This window comes from Cucumis melo, chromosome 4 (genome assembly GCF_025177605.1).
Source record: "Cucumis melo cultivar AY chromosome 4, USDA_Cmelo_AY_1.0, whole genome shotgun sequence".
Classification (NCBI taxonomy): Eukaryota; Viridiplantae; Streptophyta; class Magnoliopsida; order Cucurbitales; family Cucurbitaceae; genus Cucumis; species Cucumis melo.
The window spans coordinates 18,775,432-18,791,811 of record NC_066860.1 but is presented as its reverse complement, the minus strand read 5'-3'; the positions used below and the strand labels follow the sequence as shown (position 1 = coordinate 18,791,811).

Genomic DNA, 16,380 nt, shown 5'->3' with positions numbered 1-16,380 from the left:
GATATGGAGATGTATATTAAGCGTACGTAATAATTGTTAAAATGATCATACCTTCATTAATCAACTAAGTTCAATCTGTTTCCTTAATATACCTTCAATAGTTTTGGTAAAATCAGTAACTTGATAATCAACATCATTCCTCCGTTCAAAAAACCATCTTTGCAACATCATTCGCAAAGCCTCAAGCATTGAACATATTGGTAACTCCATAGCCTTCGGCATAACAGAATTCAAACTCTCAGATATATTAGTGGTCATGACATTATATCTCCTACGTGGTGAGTAGGCACGAGACCACTTAGCAAAACCAATGGATTTAAGCTCCTCACGTATACTAGGGGCAGAAGATTCCAACAAATGCATTTCGTGTTCGAAGTTTACAATATTAAATGCCTTCCCACATGAATGAAAGACGATATCCACTATTCTCTTATACTTCAACTTGAGGTTCCTAAGTAAATGAACAAGACAGATGCAATTTAAAACATTGGGAAATACTACCTCTATAGCTTTGCATATACTTTTATGCCTATCAGATACTATGACAACTTCATTCCAACCACCTATAATTCTTTTCAACTAGTTGCAAAACAAAGTCCATGAGGAATCGTTCTCAGAATCCACAACACAAAAAGCTAGTGGAAAAATCTGATCATTGGCATCAAGTGTTGAAGCAGATAACAAAGTACCACCGTACTTATTCTTCAAACTAGTTCCATCAATAGAAATGACTGAATGACAATGTTACCAACCAGAAATGAAAGCAGATAATGCCATGAAGAAATAAAGAAATCTACCATCGGTATCAACTTTGTATTCAATAACATAACCTATAAAAAAATAATAACATATAAGAAAAAATGTATTTTAATATACTTATGTATATTGGTAATATACCTGGGTTGTTGAGTTCCAATATGTATGCAAATCTGGGTAACATCTTGTAGGAGTCCTCAGGAGATCCGCGAATATCATCCAATGCAGCCTCACGAGCACGCCATGCTTTTTGGTAAGATATACTTAAACCATGTTTAGAACGAATGGAATGAATTATATCTTTGGGAGTTGACAATTCAGAACTAGCTAAAGAAATTTTGTTCCTAATTAGATTCTTTTAAACAGTAAATGTGACTTGTCTATGATCCGTTAATGGATCATCTACTGAACATGTCTTGGCCTATCCCCATGAATACAACAAGAAGCACGTAAGGACTATTTGCAGTTTTCAATGGAACATTGCAAAATCAAAACTTCCTTGTTCGATTTGACAGTAACGTACTGAAAATTATCTCTAAGAGCAATGACTTGGAAACACTTTTTGAACAAAGATTTAGTTGAAAACATGTTTTGGACTTTCAATGAAAAATTGGAATCTACCTTAGGCATATCAATGTTTTCAAAAAATCTACCCCCGTCATTATGAATTTGAGTTTGAAAAGAAATCAAAGACAATGAACCCAAACAAATAGATAAAGGACCAACAGAATGAACAATAAGAGCAATATGACGCTCAACATTCGATGTTATTATATGGTAAACCCATTTAACATCATTATCGTTCGTTATAGACAAATCCTTCTTAACACATTCTATAGGATCTAGGCAAAGGCATATATCAATATTGTTCATATCAATAATACTGCCTAACTTGGATCTAAGGCTAATGTACAAATCTTTATAACACATATATTCATTAACTATAATCTCGGACACACTAAAACTAACGTAATTGTGTGATTCATTGAAAAAACCATCGAAATATACTGCAATTCTGGTCATCTTGTAAAACATATTAAGGGGTATATATCAAACTAAATATACTTCAAGAATATCAATCCGATATATATTTAAATACTCATTTACGATAAACGGGTATATATTTAAATATACACTTACAATAAATAACTACTGTAACTTAAAATGTAAACATAAACTACAGTATATTGGGTATATATTTACAATAAAATATAAGAAATATAACTAATGAAACAAAATATAATTTAACTACTGTAATATGTACGTATATATAAAAAATGTAATCTAAATACTGTAATGTTACTTTTGTAAATATAACTAATTAAAATTGTGTATATATTACAAAATCTTAACTAACCTGATATATGTGAAGGTAGTTGGATTCGTAAAGAAATGAAGGTGAGCATTGTAATATAATCTTAAGATTCTGGCAGTTGAGGATTTTCGACGAAAGAAGATCGGGAAAATCAGCGGTGTAGAAAATTGATAATGAGGTAAATTCCAGGAGAAGAAGTTAAATGTAAATAAAGAAAAATTAGCATCTACGAAATAATCTAGCTAAATATCAGAGAATGGAATAACGAAGAGAGAGGATAGAGGAGAAAAAATGGAGAAAATTGGATGAAGATATACTTTTTAAATAATATTACCATATAAAAACATATATTATTTTATTATAAAGCTTGAGCATTTATAATTAAGGAAACTAAATTAATATAATTACAAAAACGTTTTTTAATTAATCAATTATTGAATATTAATTGTAAATCTAAATAAGGAAATTATATTGTGTACAATTATGATAACAATAATGTAATTAAGAAAATAACTATTTATTAAATATTAATTGTAAACCTAAAATCGAAAATTATATATATTAATTGTTAATGTTAAAGATAAAATTGTCCAAGTGATTTCCTATTCAAGTAAGAAAAATTAAATTTATGATATTTTCGAAATATCCTAGCCAAAGTAGGCATTTCCTCTAAATCTTTCTATCCCAATACTTCTTTGAGCCCAAGTTCTAAAAACGGATTTATACCACCAAAATAAATGGCAAAATTAAAGTTTTATTTTAGACCAATTGTAAAAAGTTTTTTGAATTATAAAAATCACAAAATAAAATAAATATTAAAAAATAAAAGTGTGAAATTTTCAAAAAATACCCTCACCTCTGTCCAACTATTTGGAGATATTTTAAAACATTAGAAAAACAATAATTTAGATTCATCTTCTTGGTGGAAAGAAATAAGAGAAACTAATGTGAGATTTCTGTGACTTATGAAACAAGGCGTTACAAGAAGCGTTTGATAAATGAAAATGAATTTGTGCTTGACTTGTATTCCGAAAAAGATTTTCTAACGTGTTTAGGTTTCTCTTCCCCAAATGTTCAAGCGTTGAGGTCAAGTAAGAAAAGGTAAGATAGATTATTTCGCGAGAAAGCTGATTAAGATATCCGTCTTCGGATGGTTTAAAGCTATTATATTTAGAGAGAGTTGTATCTCAGTTTTGTGTGTTCAGTCTTGTTTTTTGAGATGGGTTGCTACGTGATCAAGGAGAAGGATAAGAAAGAGGTTCTTATAATCCTAAACACCTTGACAGGAAAGGTAGCATTCCAGTAGATGAAGGAAGGTAGGAACTTAGAGCTTAGGTTTTATTTTTGTGACTTGCGAGAAAAGAAATGTAATTGTAAAGTATTGGATCAGGTAATAAAAGTAGAGTTGTGTTTTTTATTTTCCACTATGTTGGGTTTGTGAATCTCTGTTGCGCTTATTGCTTAGTAGCTAAAGAGTTTAAGTGTTGAAGGTTAGGTGATAAAGCTAAGTTGGTTATTTGAGTGTTTTCTGCTGCATTGAGTTGTAAAGATCTTCTGAGTTCAAAGTTGGAACTTTATATTGGAGATTAGGTTGAGAGTTTTCGTTTATTAGGCGTTCAACTCGTTATCTCACAGAGAGGTATGCTTTGGGTGTTTGGACGACACACCTCTTTCTAGTCACATAAGAAGTGGCTAGTGGGGTGGGGCGTGACACAATATCATCCACATTTTCTTTAATATTCAATACAATCTCTTCAACCACATCATGCATTTCAACATAACATAGAGACAAATGTTCCTCTGGAAATTTCCTAGCATGAAAGATGTTGAAAGAGACAATATAACCATTGAATTCCACACTAAGTGAATCTTGGTTAACATTGATTATAGCCTTAGAGGTTTTGAGAAAAGGTTACCTAGAAAGATAATGGGTGAAAGTCTAGTAGGTTGTCAATTCATTTGCAAAATATGTAAAAATCCACCAAAAATATTAGTTCGTCTACTTTTTACTACAACGTCTTCAACAATGTTTGGAGAAGAAATATATGATCTATTCGATAATTGTATGCATACATTTATCTTTTGTAAGTTATTTAGCTTAATGTCTTGAAAAACATTATGAGAATGTTTGGAGCAAAGATTATGCAAGACTATATAACTAGCTTGATCTACAGTAAATAGTATTTGAAAATTTCCAATTAGCTATAGCAAACACTATTTCAAAACTCTTTGTTTGCTACAATATTTACTATTTGCTACAGTTTTTATTATTTGATATTCATCCTTTCTTAATTATTTGCTACAATGTTAACTATTTCATTCTCAAACTAAAATAATCTACAAGTGTGTTTGGATTACATTTTCAAGTATTTAATTTAAAAAATAAGTCATTCAAAATAGATTAGGGTGTTTGGAAGCTATTCAAGATATATTTTTAAGTGTATTTTAAACAATTTTCCCAAAATTGAGCTTAAACAAAAGTGAGTTTCTTGAAAAATATTTTTTTCTTAAGTCACAAACACATACTATTATATCCCAAACTAAAATAATCTACACTACAAACACAAACTATTAGAACTCAATTATAATAACTCACTCTTTACCCCAAACACCCTCTATAAGGCATAACATTTATACAAGCTCTTATTCACTTGGACTCCTTCCATAGTCATTCTTCACTTGTAGCCTCCTAACACCCAACCTAAGCCTTTTGCGGCTCCCTCAGATGCCCAAGTTTTTCCTATTTAGTTACTATTTTCGAACTTCAACTTCAAAAATTCATAACTAAAAATCTGTTACCAAATTATGAACTTTCTTTCTACAAGCTTGTTTCTTAGCCTCTTAATACCTTAATCCAAAATATCAGTTCTAAACTCTAAGTATTGCCTTGGTTGAATTTAAATCTTCGAAGATTGCTCAAGAGCCCTTCGAAAACAAACCTTATGTGCTTTTCTTCAACCAATAGAGTTCCTTAATTCCTTTGTCTCTAGCAACCCTCATCAAAAAATTAAACTCTCTCAGGGTTCTATTGAGGTCAAAATTACTGAAAATGCACGAGTAAAATTGTAGCACTCATCATTTGAAGTTAGACCTATATAAACTGTCGTGCATGATTTTAACTTGACAACTCTTGCTTAATGGTGATGTTAAACCGTGCTTAGCCATATGTAAATCATTCAACTAACACTCTCTTAGCATCTCATTGCTTAATAGGTCACCCTTGACTGCATAACTCTTACCATTAGCTCACCTAGCCCTAACTTAACCTTGTTGAACTGCCTTTAACTCAAGACTTGTCTTTAACTCAAGACTTGTCTTCCCGTCTAGCTTGCCTCAATGCCTAGGGCTAACTTCTTAATGTTGCAAAGAGGTTACGTGTTTGCAAGGTGTCTGCATAATGGTTAACTTGTGCTAGCCTTGAACGTAGAAATGCTCAGCTTGATCTTATAGAGCACTTATCCTTACATATAACAACTTGGCCACATAGGATACTCAAAAGATCATCTTTGTCGCCTCTCTCACACAATGACTTGGCAGCATGGAGATTATTTGACGTAACATGGCCGTATGGAATTCTCTTGCTTTCTTAGCCACACTACAAAAAATTGGGGATCTTTTGACACGATATGCGTCTAAGATAAATACTGAAAGGCGTCGGGAGACTTTTTCCCGATGTATGTAGCGTCATTAGGAAGGAAGTCAGTAATACCGCGTCGAGGGACTAATTCTCGATGTGCAAACGAAACCACGTTGGGACTTCATTTCTCTCGATGCCCTTATTGTCGATAGATCGATACACGATGTAAAAAATATGGCACTGTTGATGTTCCACACAAACGTCGAAAAAGGGCATTGCCAATGTTCCATTTAAACGTCGGGAGAAGGGATTTCCCGATGTGGCGTTGAAAGACATTAATCATTCCCAACGCATGCTAAGTGTTGGTAGATATTTTTACTATATTTTTTTTCTAATTATTATATTGCATTTTTTTAATCGTATTGTACTCTTTTGAGTTTCGATTTGGTTTACATTGAATAAAATTCTAAAAAATAACCAACACAGAATTAATAAACAATTATATAAAATACCAAATCAAAATTTCTATTAAAAACTAAATGTTAAAGTGTTGAAAAATTACAATTTTTTAAAAGAAATTACATAAAAAAGAAAAAAAATTTAATTAAGTTATGTAGTCATAAATGAAAATACAAAATATGACAAAAGATTTTTATAAACTTATATGTGCATCTGCGGCCACATGCGAAACGAATTAGCCACTACAAGCGTTTATTTCTCTTAACAACTCCACATGGTTGACTGACTGATCTCGTTCTTCAGAGAGCTCGTGCTGTCGTTGTAGAAACCACTTGGATCCACTACTATGGTTGTAAGGCTTGTTCATTTGTAATCATCGACATGAAACTTGTTAATATATGTCGCTCCACATTCTCTAGTGAGTCCCAATTTGAGTTCATACATCTTTTGCATGGACACCTTTTTCGTCTGTAATCATCGATGTGAAACTTGACAACCTCTAAAAATTGGAACACTCCCTCTCTATACTCAACCAAGAATTTATCCCTAAGTTTCATCAAACCCTTGTCCATTGTTAAAGACCTAAAACATAAATAGGTTCGATTAGTCTTATATTCCTCCTCTCAAACTTTAAACTTACTCCACGAATCAACTATGTCCAATCTCCCAAAATTTTCACTAAAGCTAACTTTAAACTACAGAGGCTATCATAACTGCAGGATAGCCAGAACAAACTAACAACAAATAACTTCAATATTTACAATCTACCTACCCCTTCCAACATACTTTACAAGCTACCTAACACTTCGAACTCTCAAAACTACTAACACATTCAAAACTAAGTTTGAACTAAAGAGCCATAATTGCAGGATAGCCATAAGAAATCAACCACAAATTACTTCAATCTTTACAAGTTACCTAACAGTTTCCAACAAACAAAACTACTAAAAAATGAACAATAACTAAGTTTGTACCATAAACTACCATTACTGCAGAATAGCCAGAACAAATCTCAACTCAATTTAAATTCAATATTAAAACCTAAAACTAATTCTAAATATAAATCCTAAATCCAAATAAAAATATAAACCAAAACTAAAACTAATCCAAAACTAACCCAAAACTAAAATTAACTAAACCACTTACCGGATTTAAGAGCGACGATGGCAGACGACAACGAACGTAAAAAAGGAAACGACAACAAGCGACAGCGAACGACGAACGTCTCTCCTTCTGGGTCTCTCTATCTCTCGTAATTTCTTCTTCTCTTTCAATTATGTGAATTACAAAATTGAAAGAGTTTTTTCATAGGGGAACTCTCGATGCATAACAAAAATGTCGGGAGATCCCTTATTCTCAACGCCATTAGCAATATGTCTGGAATAAAAACCCATATTACACATTACTAATGGCGTCAGGAATAATTATCCGTGTTCCCAATGCCATGCAATTCACGTCAAGGGAAATGAAAATTATTATTTAATTGTTTCCTTTCCTTTGACGCTGTGAGTGGACACATCGGGAATATCCATCACAGTCCCAACGTTCCCATGCATGGCGTCGGGGCAATTGAAAAAATTAAATAATAATTTCATTTTCCCCAACGCCTTAAAGGTCCCTGTCGGAAATATGAAAGTCATTCTTGATGTTTGTTTGCACATCGGGGAAGAGAAAATTATTATTTAATTGTTTCACCTTCCCCTACATTTATGTGTATGGCGTTGGGAATGGTCTGACTTTGCCCGACGTCAAAAGCCATACGTCAGGACAAATTTATTTTTCCAACGCACGCCTTACGGTGTCAATAGGAGTCATGTTTCCCGACGTTTCTTACCTCGACGAAATTTTGTGCGTCAGGAGAACTTCGATTTTTTGTAATGCCAAACACTCGGCCAATTTTCAACATTTTCCTTTTTGACTACCGCCTAATACAAAACACGTCAACACTTACAACACTTACTTCATAGCCCACCTAGCACCACAACTACTAAAACACTTCAGGCATTTTTTCTATACCTTTCCTTCTTCTTACTTTGCTATCTTTTCCTTTTAACTTAATATATTTGCTTAACAATTTACACAGTAACCAAAATTCAACATTCTTACCAAACTAAAGAGATAGAAGTGTAGGGTTTACAAAAACAGTACTTTAACCCAACTGTAGCACCTATGAGCAATTATGAAGGGTAAGCTAATTGTTGATTGATTGTATCGATGGACATATTTTACGGTACAAAAAGTGTAACAATCAAACTTTAGTGGAGCGACCAATAATTAATGAATATTAATTAATTGAATTAAATGACTTTTAATTAATTAATTTCATATCATTTGAATTTTTAATTTGTAGGTCCATTGGGTTCCATGCTATTTCTACAATAGAAATAATTTGAATTGTTAATTAATTAAGAGAATTTTATATTAATGTAATTAATTAATATAAAATTTATTGTATTTTGATAAACTAATTGATATGGATAATTATAGATATGATTGAATAAGATTTGAAATGTTAAATTCATATATATGAGATTCATATGAAATTATTATATAGATAGATTTATAAATATTAATTATTACAAGTAATATTTTTAAGGAAAATATCTTCATATGACAAAAAAATTTAGAAAAAATCAGCTTATAGCACCACTTTTTTCCATGTTGCTTATACGACAAATATGACAAGTAATGATATCAAATGACTATCCGAGAGTTAACAAAAGACTATCCGCTTTTATATTTATTACTTTTACAATTTAGAAAATATAATGACATGGGCTCTATATACTATCATAAATTTTTTTTTTTGTTGTTTTTGTAAACGGTCGCTACTTTTAATCACAAACAAGTCATAATCAACTGCGTTTAGAGAAGCAATCGTCTTCGAATGATTAAATTCAACCACAAGAAGCGAAATAAGAGTTCCAAACTTGGAACGTACGGAAAGAAGAGGGTCCAACTCCACGACTTTCATTGTCATCACCTTTAACTTCCAAACTTTGTTTATCCTTTTAAAATCAACGACACCCACCAGAGATCCGATGGAGTCATGGACCGCTCAGCCCATGGTACCAACACCAAAGTCCTCAAACAGGAAGGCATCACACATTCAATTTCCCAATCTCTCGAGGGGGGCCCAAAGATCGTTACTCGACGAGCTCTTAGGCTTCAAGCATGACCTATTTGAGAAATAATTATGGGTAAACTCACCCAAAATCTTTTAACTCTAAAATTAAATGCTAATTTTATTTCATCTTTAGTTATTGTAGGATGAAAATCATACCTTCTATATCTTGCCAACTTATTTATAGTACAATAGGAATGTGTGGCTTGAACTCTGTTATATAGTCTATCGGTCGAGTTATATTTACATTGACAGCTAAACGTAATACTAATAATAGTAACAAGTCTCAATAAACGACAATAAAACGTGCATACTAATATACTAATAACAGTAACAAGTCTCAATAATTTATTATAGCAATTACAGTTGGTGATATAGCTTGGATGCATATTTCAAACCAAGACATTTATACATCAAGGAAGCTTATTTCAAATCCAAAAGCTCAATAAAGGCTCTGAATTTAAGCCATAAACATGTTAACAAAATTCTTGGTTCATAACAAAGAGTAAAGATGGGGAGGAAGTCTTGGCTCAGCAACAGCATCAAGTGGGTATTTCTTAGGAGTAGAAAGCCCAAAAAATTCTTCCATATTCAGATCTTCCTTCTCCATGTCCCCAGGCAATTTCCAATTAAACCCATGCAATAAATTAGCCAAACTTGACTGAATAACCTTAAGACCAAGACTATACCCGGGGCACATCCTTCTTCCAGACCCAAATGGCAAAAGCTCAAAATCTTGCCCTTTCACATCGATACTACTTTCCATGAACCTATCTGGGTCAAAGGCATGTGGGTTTCTCCAAACTGTTGGGTCTCTCCCAATGGTCCACACATTCACAAGGACTCGTGTACCTTTGGCTATGTCGTACCCTGCAATTTGACAATCCTCTCGAGCCATTCTTGGCACTAGCATTGGTGCTACTGGGTGTAGTCTCATTGTTTCTTTGGCTATGGCATTTATGTATGGTAAGTTAACGATGTCCTTCTCCTCTACCCATCTTTCTTTTCCAATTACTTCATTTAGTTCTTCGATTGCTTTGTTGAAGATCTCTGGATTTTTTAATAGTTCTGATATTGCCCACTCTACTGTCACTGCTGAACTCTCTGTTCCTCCTGCTATTAGATCCTGAAATATTATGAAAGATGCTTTTACTTTTGCTTTCCACATGTTTTGGAATTTTCAACTGTGCTTATTAAGTTCTTTTAACTTATTCTATTCTACATTTATGTATATTTTTAATATCACAATACTACTAGACATGAAATTTAAACTATAAGTTCATATCATTAGAAAATTGTACCCTAAATCTAATCAATCAATTATTGTTTTAAAAAAACCAAACGGTTAGTGACTCAACAACGTACCTTTAAGTAAAAGAGTTTTAAAAAAATGGCAATATAGAAGGAATAAATTACCTGAGTAAAAGCCTTGACACCATGTCTTTCAAGTTTAACTTCAAGGTTAGGATCATCAGCCAATTGCAACAAAACATCCACCATATCTTTAGCCACATAATTCTCCACTCCCTTTCTTCTTTCATTATGTTCATCCAACACATGTTCAAGAAACCTGTCAAATTTCTTACTCAAAGCCTTCATTCTCTTCACATACCCTTGCAAATCCAAGAAATCAATCCATGGAATTGAATCCCCAATATTCAACACACCACTCAGCAAAAACAACTCATCCAACATTTTCTTAAACTCATCTGGACTAACTATCCCATTTTCTGATGATTCATCCGTGTACTTCTTTCCCAACACCATCCTACTTATCACATTCAAACTCACCGTAGACAAATAATCCTTAACCTTAATTACTTCACCACAAGACTTGTAAATTTCTCTAACCAGACCATTCATTTCTTCCTTACGTATATACTCATAAGAATCAAGTCTTCTTGCACTAAAAAGCTCCATCAAACACATCTTACGAGCCTGCCGCCAATAAGGGCCGTACTGAGACCAAGTAATATCGGAATAGTTATAAGTTGTGTATTTTCCCGCCGCGGTTTTCGGGCGCGACACGAAATTGAGATCCTGTGTTTTGAGGAAAATCTTTGCCATTTCCACGGAGGATCCAACGACAACGGGAAATGATCCGAAACGAAGATGCATTATGGGGCCGTATTTTTTGGAGAGTTGATGAATGGATTGGTGAGGCAGAGAGCCAATTAAGTGTAGGTTTCCGATTACAGGCCAAGGTTTTGGTCCAGGTGGGAGGTTGAGTTTGCGGCGGCGGAGACGGTAGGAGAGGAGGAGGAGGGCCAGAGTGGCTATCCAAGCAGTTATGTATGAAAGGCAAGAGGGAATTAGTGGCATTTCCATTGTTAAGGGAAGAAGAGAGTGAGATGTTTGGTGATGGTGGAAAGGGAATGGGATATGTGTATTTATAGATATGGAAATTAATTAGGTAGAATTAGAAACAGAAAAAGAAGGGCAATTGTAAATTATGTGTAAATTGTTGGGTAGTTGCATGTAAGTTTATGTTATCAGACTCTTTGGATGAAAATCAACTGTATTCTTATCTAATTAATTTCGTTGAAGTTTCAGTTGAAATTCTTTTGAAACACAACCATATGGTTAACGTGATGTAGAGAGGAGTCAGAGGACAAATTATTGAGATTTCTCTATCCTTCATGGTTCAATTTCTTAAACAAAACAAAAGAGGGGGAAAGGTTTATATATTCTGGATCACAATTTGTCACTCCTTTTTCTTACACCAATTTTGCATTTGAACTAAAATGTTTTATTACAAATTTAATTATAAGAATAGAATTTAGTATTTATGGTTTTGATGAGACCTCATAGATAGTCTTATTTGGCTTGTATAAAGTTTTTATGTGATGTGTTATGGGGATTATTTATAAATGTTTTAACAAACAATGTATTGGTGCTTAATACTAGAGCTAATCTCACCTATATTAATAAACAACAAATACAATTCTGAATTAACAACAATTTGTTCACACCACAAATGCAAGCAACTTTTTTTCAATTTAACAAATAGATATATATGATCTATGCAAACTGTTTTTCCATCAGTATTTGTTCATATCATAACTAGCATGCACAGACACTACACTAGTGTGATTCTTTGTGTACAACCTAACCCAAAAACTATATTGTCATTTAAGTGACATAACGAGATTTAGACAGTCAATAAAAGATGTAAACTATTAAACTTCTAAAGTCTAAACAAAAATTGTTAGAAAGTAAAAGTAGGATTGACTAAATTGAAAGAAACAAAAGTTGAAAAACTTCCGTTAAACTTCATATCAGAATACAAAACTTTGATTTGAGAGAGGAAGAAATTAATTAAAAATGAGAGATTGAAGTGTGGCATATGGGTCCATGCCAATATGAATAATATCTCATAACTTTCTTCGAAGTTGGAGCTGAGAATCTTAATTGTGAACCTCAAATATATCCTTTGTTTAAGATCCATATAGGACCATTCCAATGGGAGATTTCAATGTGAAAGTAGAAGGGTCGTTACATGCATGTAATTACCATAATTTCTCAGAACATTTCAAAACGATATACTTTCTTCCTTCATGTTACATTTCTATTTATATTATTTTAAGAAGATGAAAAAATATATATATGTTTTAAGCTTTCCTCTCTCTCTAGAAAGTTTTTTCAAATTTAAAAAAAGAAAAAAGAAAAAGCATCTCTTCGATGTAAAGTCTAAAAAGTTTCAAGGAAACTTCTCTCCCTTCTTCTCTCTCTCTCTTTTTCCTTTTTTCTCTCTCTCTCTCACAGAAGTTCGAAGAAACATCCCAAACTACTCTCCCTTCTAGTGCTTCGGTTTTAGTTTCTTCACTTAATATTTTGTTGTTTTTTTTTTCTACTTGGTTTTTTCTCATCGTTGGTTTTATGCTAAATTTATCTTTTACTGACATATATGTAAATTGCAGTAACATATTTTCTTAGCATGATCGGTAGAAGACACATGAACTAAAACAGCCTGAACAAAAATACTTTAACTAAATTAATTTTCTTTCATTTTCAATTGATCTTACGATTGAATTGACATGTCACCAAATAAAGTTAATGTCCAAGTCAGTGGGATAATAGTGTGAACCTATTAGAATACTAATCAACAATAATAACGATAATAATTGAAGTATTTGACACAACGAATTTAACATGGAAAAAACCCCCTCAATATAAGGAGTAAAAAACTACGAAATAAAAAATCTCCACTATAATCTTTAATGGGTACAACAAAGTTCTCCCTACTCACAACTAGAGACAAATATCTTGAGAATAATAATCCCGACAACAAACGACAATAATAATGAAGAAAAAAAATAGAAAGATCTCACAATACATGGCAGCCAACTATCCACTAAAATTTGATTGTAGATAGCTCCAAACGAAATCTCCACCGTTCAAAATGAAGACCCTCGTGCCAAGAATACACTGTCAAAATTTTAGCTCGATTTGACCACATATCAATCCCCAAATGGCTAAAGAACGAAACTGCACAATATTCTTTTTTGTATTTTTTCTTTACTGTGTTTGACGTCACTTGCAATGGAAAAGTGCATAAAAAACATAACCTAAAAATAAATGGGTTGAACTTCAAGTGAAATAAACCTATCAAATCTCCCCCTATTGTACTTTAAGGAGGAACTTGTCATTTCCACTGTGCAACGACAAAACTCAAGCTTCAATCTTGATAGATTCTTTGTCAACATATCAAATCCAATTATGATCAGTATATATCTTCTCAAGCTCAAACAATTCGTCATTTAAAGCATCCCTAAGCCAATGGTATCTCACATCAATATGCTTTGTTATGGAATGAAATGTAGCATTCTTACCAAGGTGATTAATAGTACTCTGATTATCATAGTATATCACATATCATTGTTGCTTGAAGCCAAGCTTCGGTATAAAGCGTTTTATCCACAACATCTCTTTACATGCTTCTGCTGCTGCAATATACTCTACTTCAGTTATAGAGAGTGCAACACATTTCTGCAACATTAACTGCCAAGACACTGCACCACTTGCAAATGTCATCAAGTAACCAGAAGCAGACTTTTTACTGTCTAAGTCCCTTGCCATATCTGAATTAATATACTCAGCAAGTATTGGCTTTCCATCCCCAAATGTGAGCTTCAAACTGGAAGTACCTCTCAAATATCTCATGTTGCACTTCGCCTCCCAATGCTGTTTTCCTAGATTAGACATAAAACAACTAACAATGCCAATATCATGAGCAGTATCAGGTCTAATACATACAATGTCATACATTAAGCTCTCAACTACTGAAGTATACAAGATCTTACTAATATCTTCCTTCTCTTTATCTGTAGAAGGGCCTTGTTTACTGATCAGTTTGAAGAGATTAGGTAAAGGAGAACTAATTGATTTTACTTGACTCATCTAGAAACGTTCAAGTACTTTCTCTATGTATTGCTCCTGTGACATGTATAACATCTTGGATGCTCTGTCTTGAACTATTCAAATTTCAAGAACTTTCTTTGCTGACCTTAAATCCTTCATGGTAAAGGATTTGCTCAATTGTTTCTTCAAGTTATTAATTCTCAAAACATTTCTGCCAACAGTCAAAATATCATCAACATAGAGTAATAATATAACAAAATCATCATCAGAAAATTTTTGGACAAAAACACAGTGATCAAAAGTAGTTTTTCTGTAGCCTTACTCCCTATAACTGACTCAAACTTCTTGTACCACTGTCTCGGTGCTTGTTTCAACCCATAAAGACTTTTCTTTAATTTACACACCATATACTTTTTGCATTTCTACTCAAAACCCTCTGTCTATTCCATATTAATTTCTTTATCTAAATTCCCATGAAGAAATCTAGTCTTAACATCCCTCTTCTCAACCTCTAAGTCAATACTAGCTTTCATACCAATAACGACGTATGGAGGACATCTTGACAAATGGAGCAAAAATTTCATCAAAGTCGATACCTTTCTTTTGACTAAACCCTTTGACGACCAATCTCGCTTTGTAACGTGGTTTTAAGGTATGTCTTCATGTTTAATTATGTAAACCCACTTATTTTTTAGTGCAGTTTTTCCTTTGGGCAACTTAACAAGCTCAAAAGTGTGGTTTGCATGTAAAGACTTCATCTCATCTTTTATTGCATCGTTCCACTCTCTTTTGTGTTCATCCTCTATACCCTCTTTATAACACTCAGCTTCTCCCCCGTCAGTCAATAGCAAATACTCACTAGGTAAGTATCTTGTTGACGGACGTTGATCTCTGACAGTTTTCCCAATTTAACATCTATAGGAACAACTGTTTCTACTAACTATTCTTGAACACTATCCTCTACCCCAACCTGTTCTGAACTCTCATATGTATCAAAAAACTGTTCATGTTAAACCTCATCTTCTATAATTTGTGTTGATGTATGTGTCAAAGAAGCTGAACTCAAATCAATCAATTATCACTATACTTAGACTTTGGTTCATCTATTTTCTCAATGTTTGCTATTGTTTGATCTTCAACAAATACAACATCTCGACTTCTTATGAGTTTTTTTTTAACTGGATCATATAATCTATAACCAAACTCATCTTAGCCATAACCAGGAACACACATGGTTTAGTTTTTGCAACAAGTTTTGATCTCTCATCTTTAGGTACATAAACAAAAGCTTTGCAACCAAAGACACGTAGGTGACTGTAAGATATATCCTTACCTAACCATATTTTGTTCGGAACTTCTGATCCTAATGGAACACATGGTGTGAGATTCAAAACATGTACAACTGTATTTAATGCTTCTCCCCAAAATGACTGTGGCAACTATGACTTAGATAGTAAGCATCTCACTCTCTCAACTAATGTTCTTTCAATCTTTCAGCTATCCAATTTAACTGTAGGGTCTTAAGAGGTGTCTTTTGATGTTGAATGCCATGATTTCTGCAATATTCATCAAAAGGTCCATAATACTTACCTCCATTATCAGTTCTAATGCAGTTAAGCTTTTCACCAATTTCTCTTTCAATAGAGGCATGGAACTGTTTAAACACTTGCAACACTTGATATTTAGTCTTCAAGGTGTAAACCCATATTTTCCTTGAATGATCATTAGTAAATGTCACAAAATACGATGCACCCCAAAGCGATTTTGTTTTCATGGGACTACACACAT

At 33.1% G+C, this 16,380-nt stretch overlaps 2 protein-coding genes across 2 annotated transcripts; both read right to left on the bottom strand.

Annotated features, from left to right (window-relative positions):
- Positions 1-60: 60 nt before the first annotated feature.
- Positions 61-6,679, bottom strand: LOC103502005 (uncharacterized). The gene is made up of 5 exons (XM_051083389.1): positions 6,567-6,679; positions 3,739-3,882; positions 898-1,019; positions 593-731; positions 61-451 (listed from the first exon to the last, which is right to left on the bottom strand). The coding sequence occupies exons 1-5, from the start codon at positions 6,677-6,679 to the stop codon at positions 61-63; spliced, it is 909 nt and encodes a 302-aa protein (XP_050939346.1).
- Positions 6,680-9,545: 2,866 nt separating this feature from the next.
- Positions 9,546-11,588, bottom strand: LOC103501983 (trimethyltridecatetraene synthase-like). The gene is made up of 2 exons (XM_008465769.3): positions 10,648-11,588; positions 9,546-10,357 (listed from the first exon to the last, which is right to left on the bottom strand). The coding sequence occupies exons 1-2, from the start codon at positions 11,557-11,559 to the stop codon at positions 9,725-9,727; spliced, it is 1,545 nt and encodes a 514-aa protein (XP_008463991.2). The 5' UTR covers positions 11,560-11,588; the 3' UTR covers positions 9,546-9,724.
- Between the last annotated feature and the right edge of the window lie 4,792 nt (positions 11,589-16,380).

What these genes read in the sequence shown, in the direction of transcription:
- LOC103502005 (XM_051083389.1), bottom strand. Translation starts at nt 6,679, where the DNA reads ATGGACAAGGGTTTGATGAAACTTAGGGATAAATTCTTGGTTGAGTAT. An exon ending in TCTTATGTGACTAGAAAGAG is followed by an intron (nt 1,020 to 3,738) that starts GTGTGTCGTCCA and finishes ACATGGTTTAAG; the next exon opens with TATATCTTACCAAAAAGCAT. An exon ending in AACGATTCCTCATGGACTTT is followed by an intron (nt 452 to 592) that starts GTTTTGCAACTA and finishes TCATTTACTTAG; the next exon opens with GAACCTCAAGTTGAAGTATA.
- LOC103501983 (XM_008465769.3), bottom strand. Translation starts at nt 11,559, where the DNA reads ATGGAAATGCCACTAATTCCCTCTTGCCTTTCATACATAACTGCTTGG. An exon ending in GTGTCAAGGCTTTTACTCAG is followed by an intron (nt 10,358 to 10,647) that starts GTAATTTATTCC and finishes ATAATATTTCAG; the next exon opens with GATCTAATAGCAGGAGGAAC.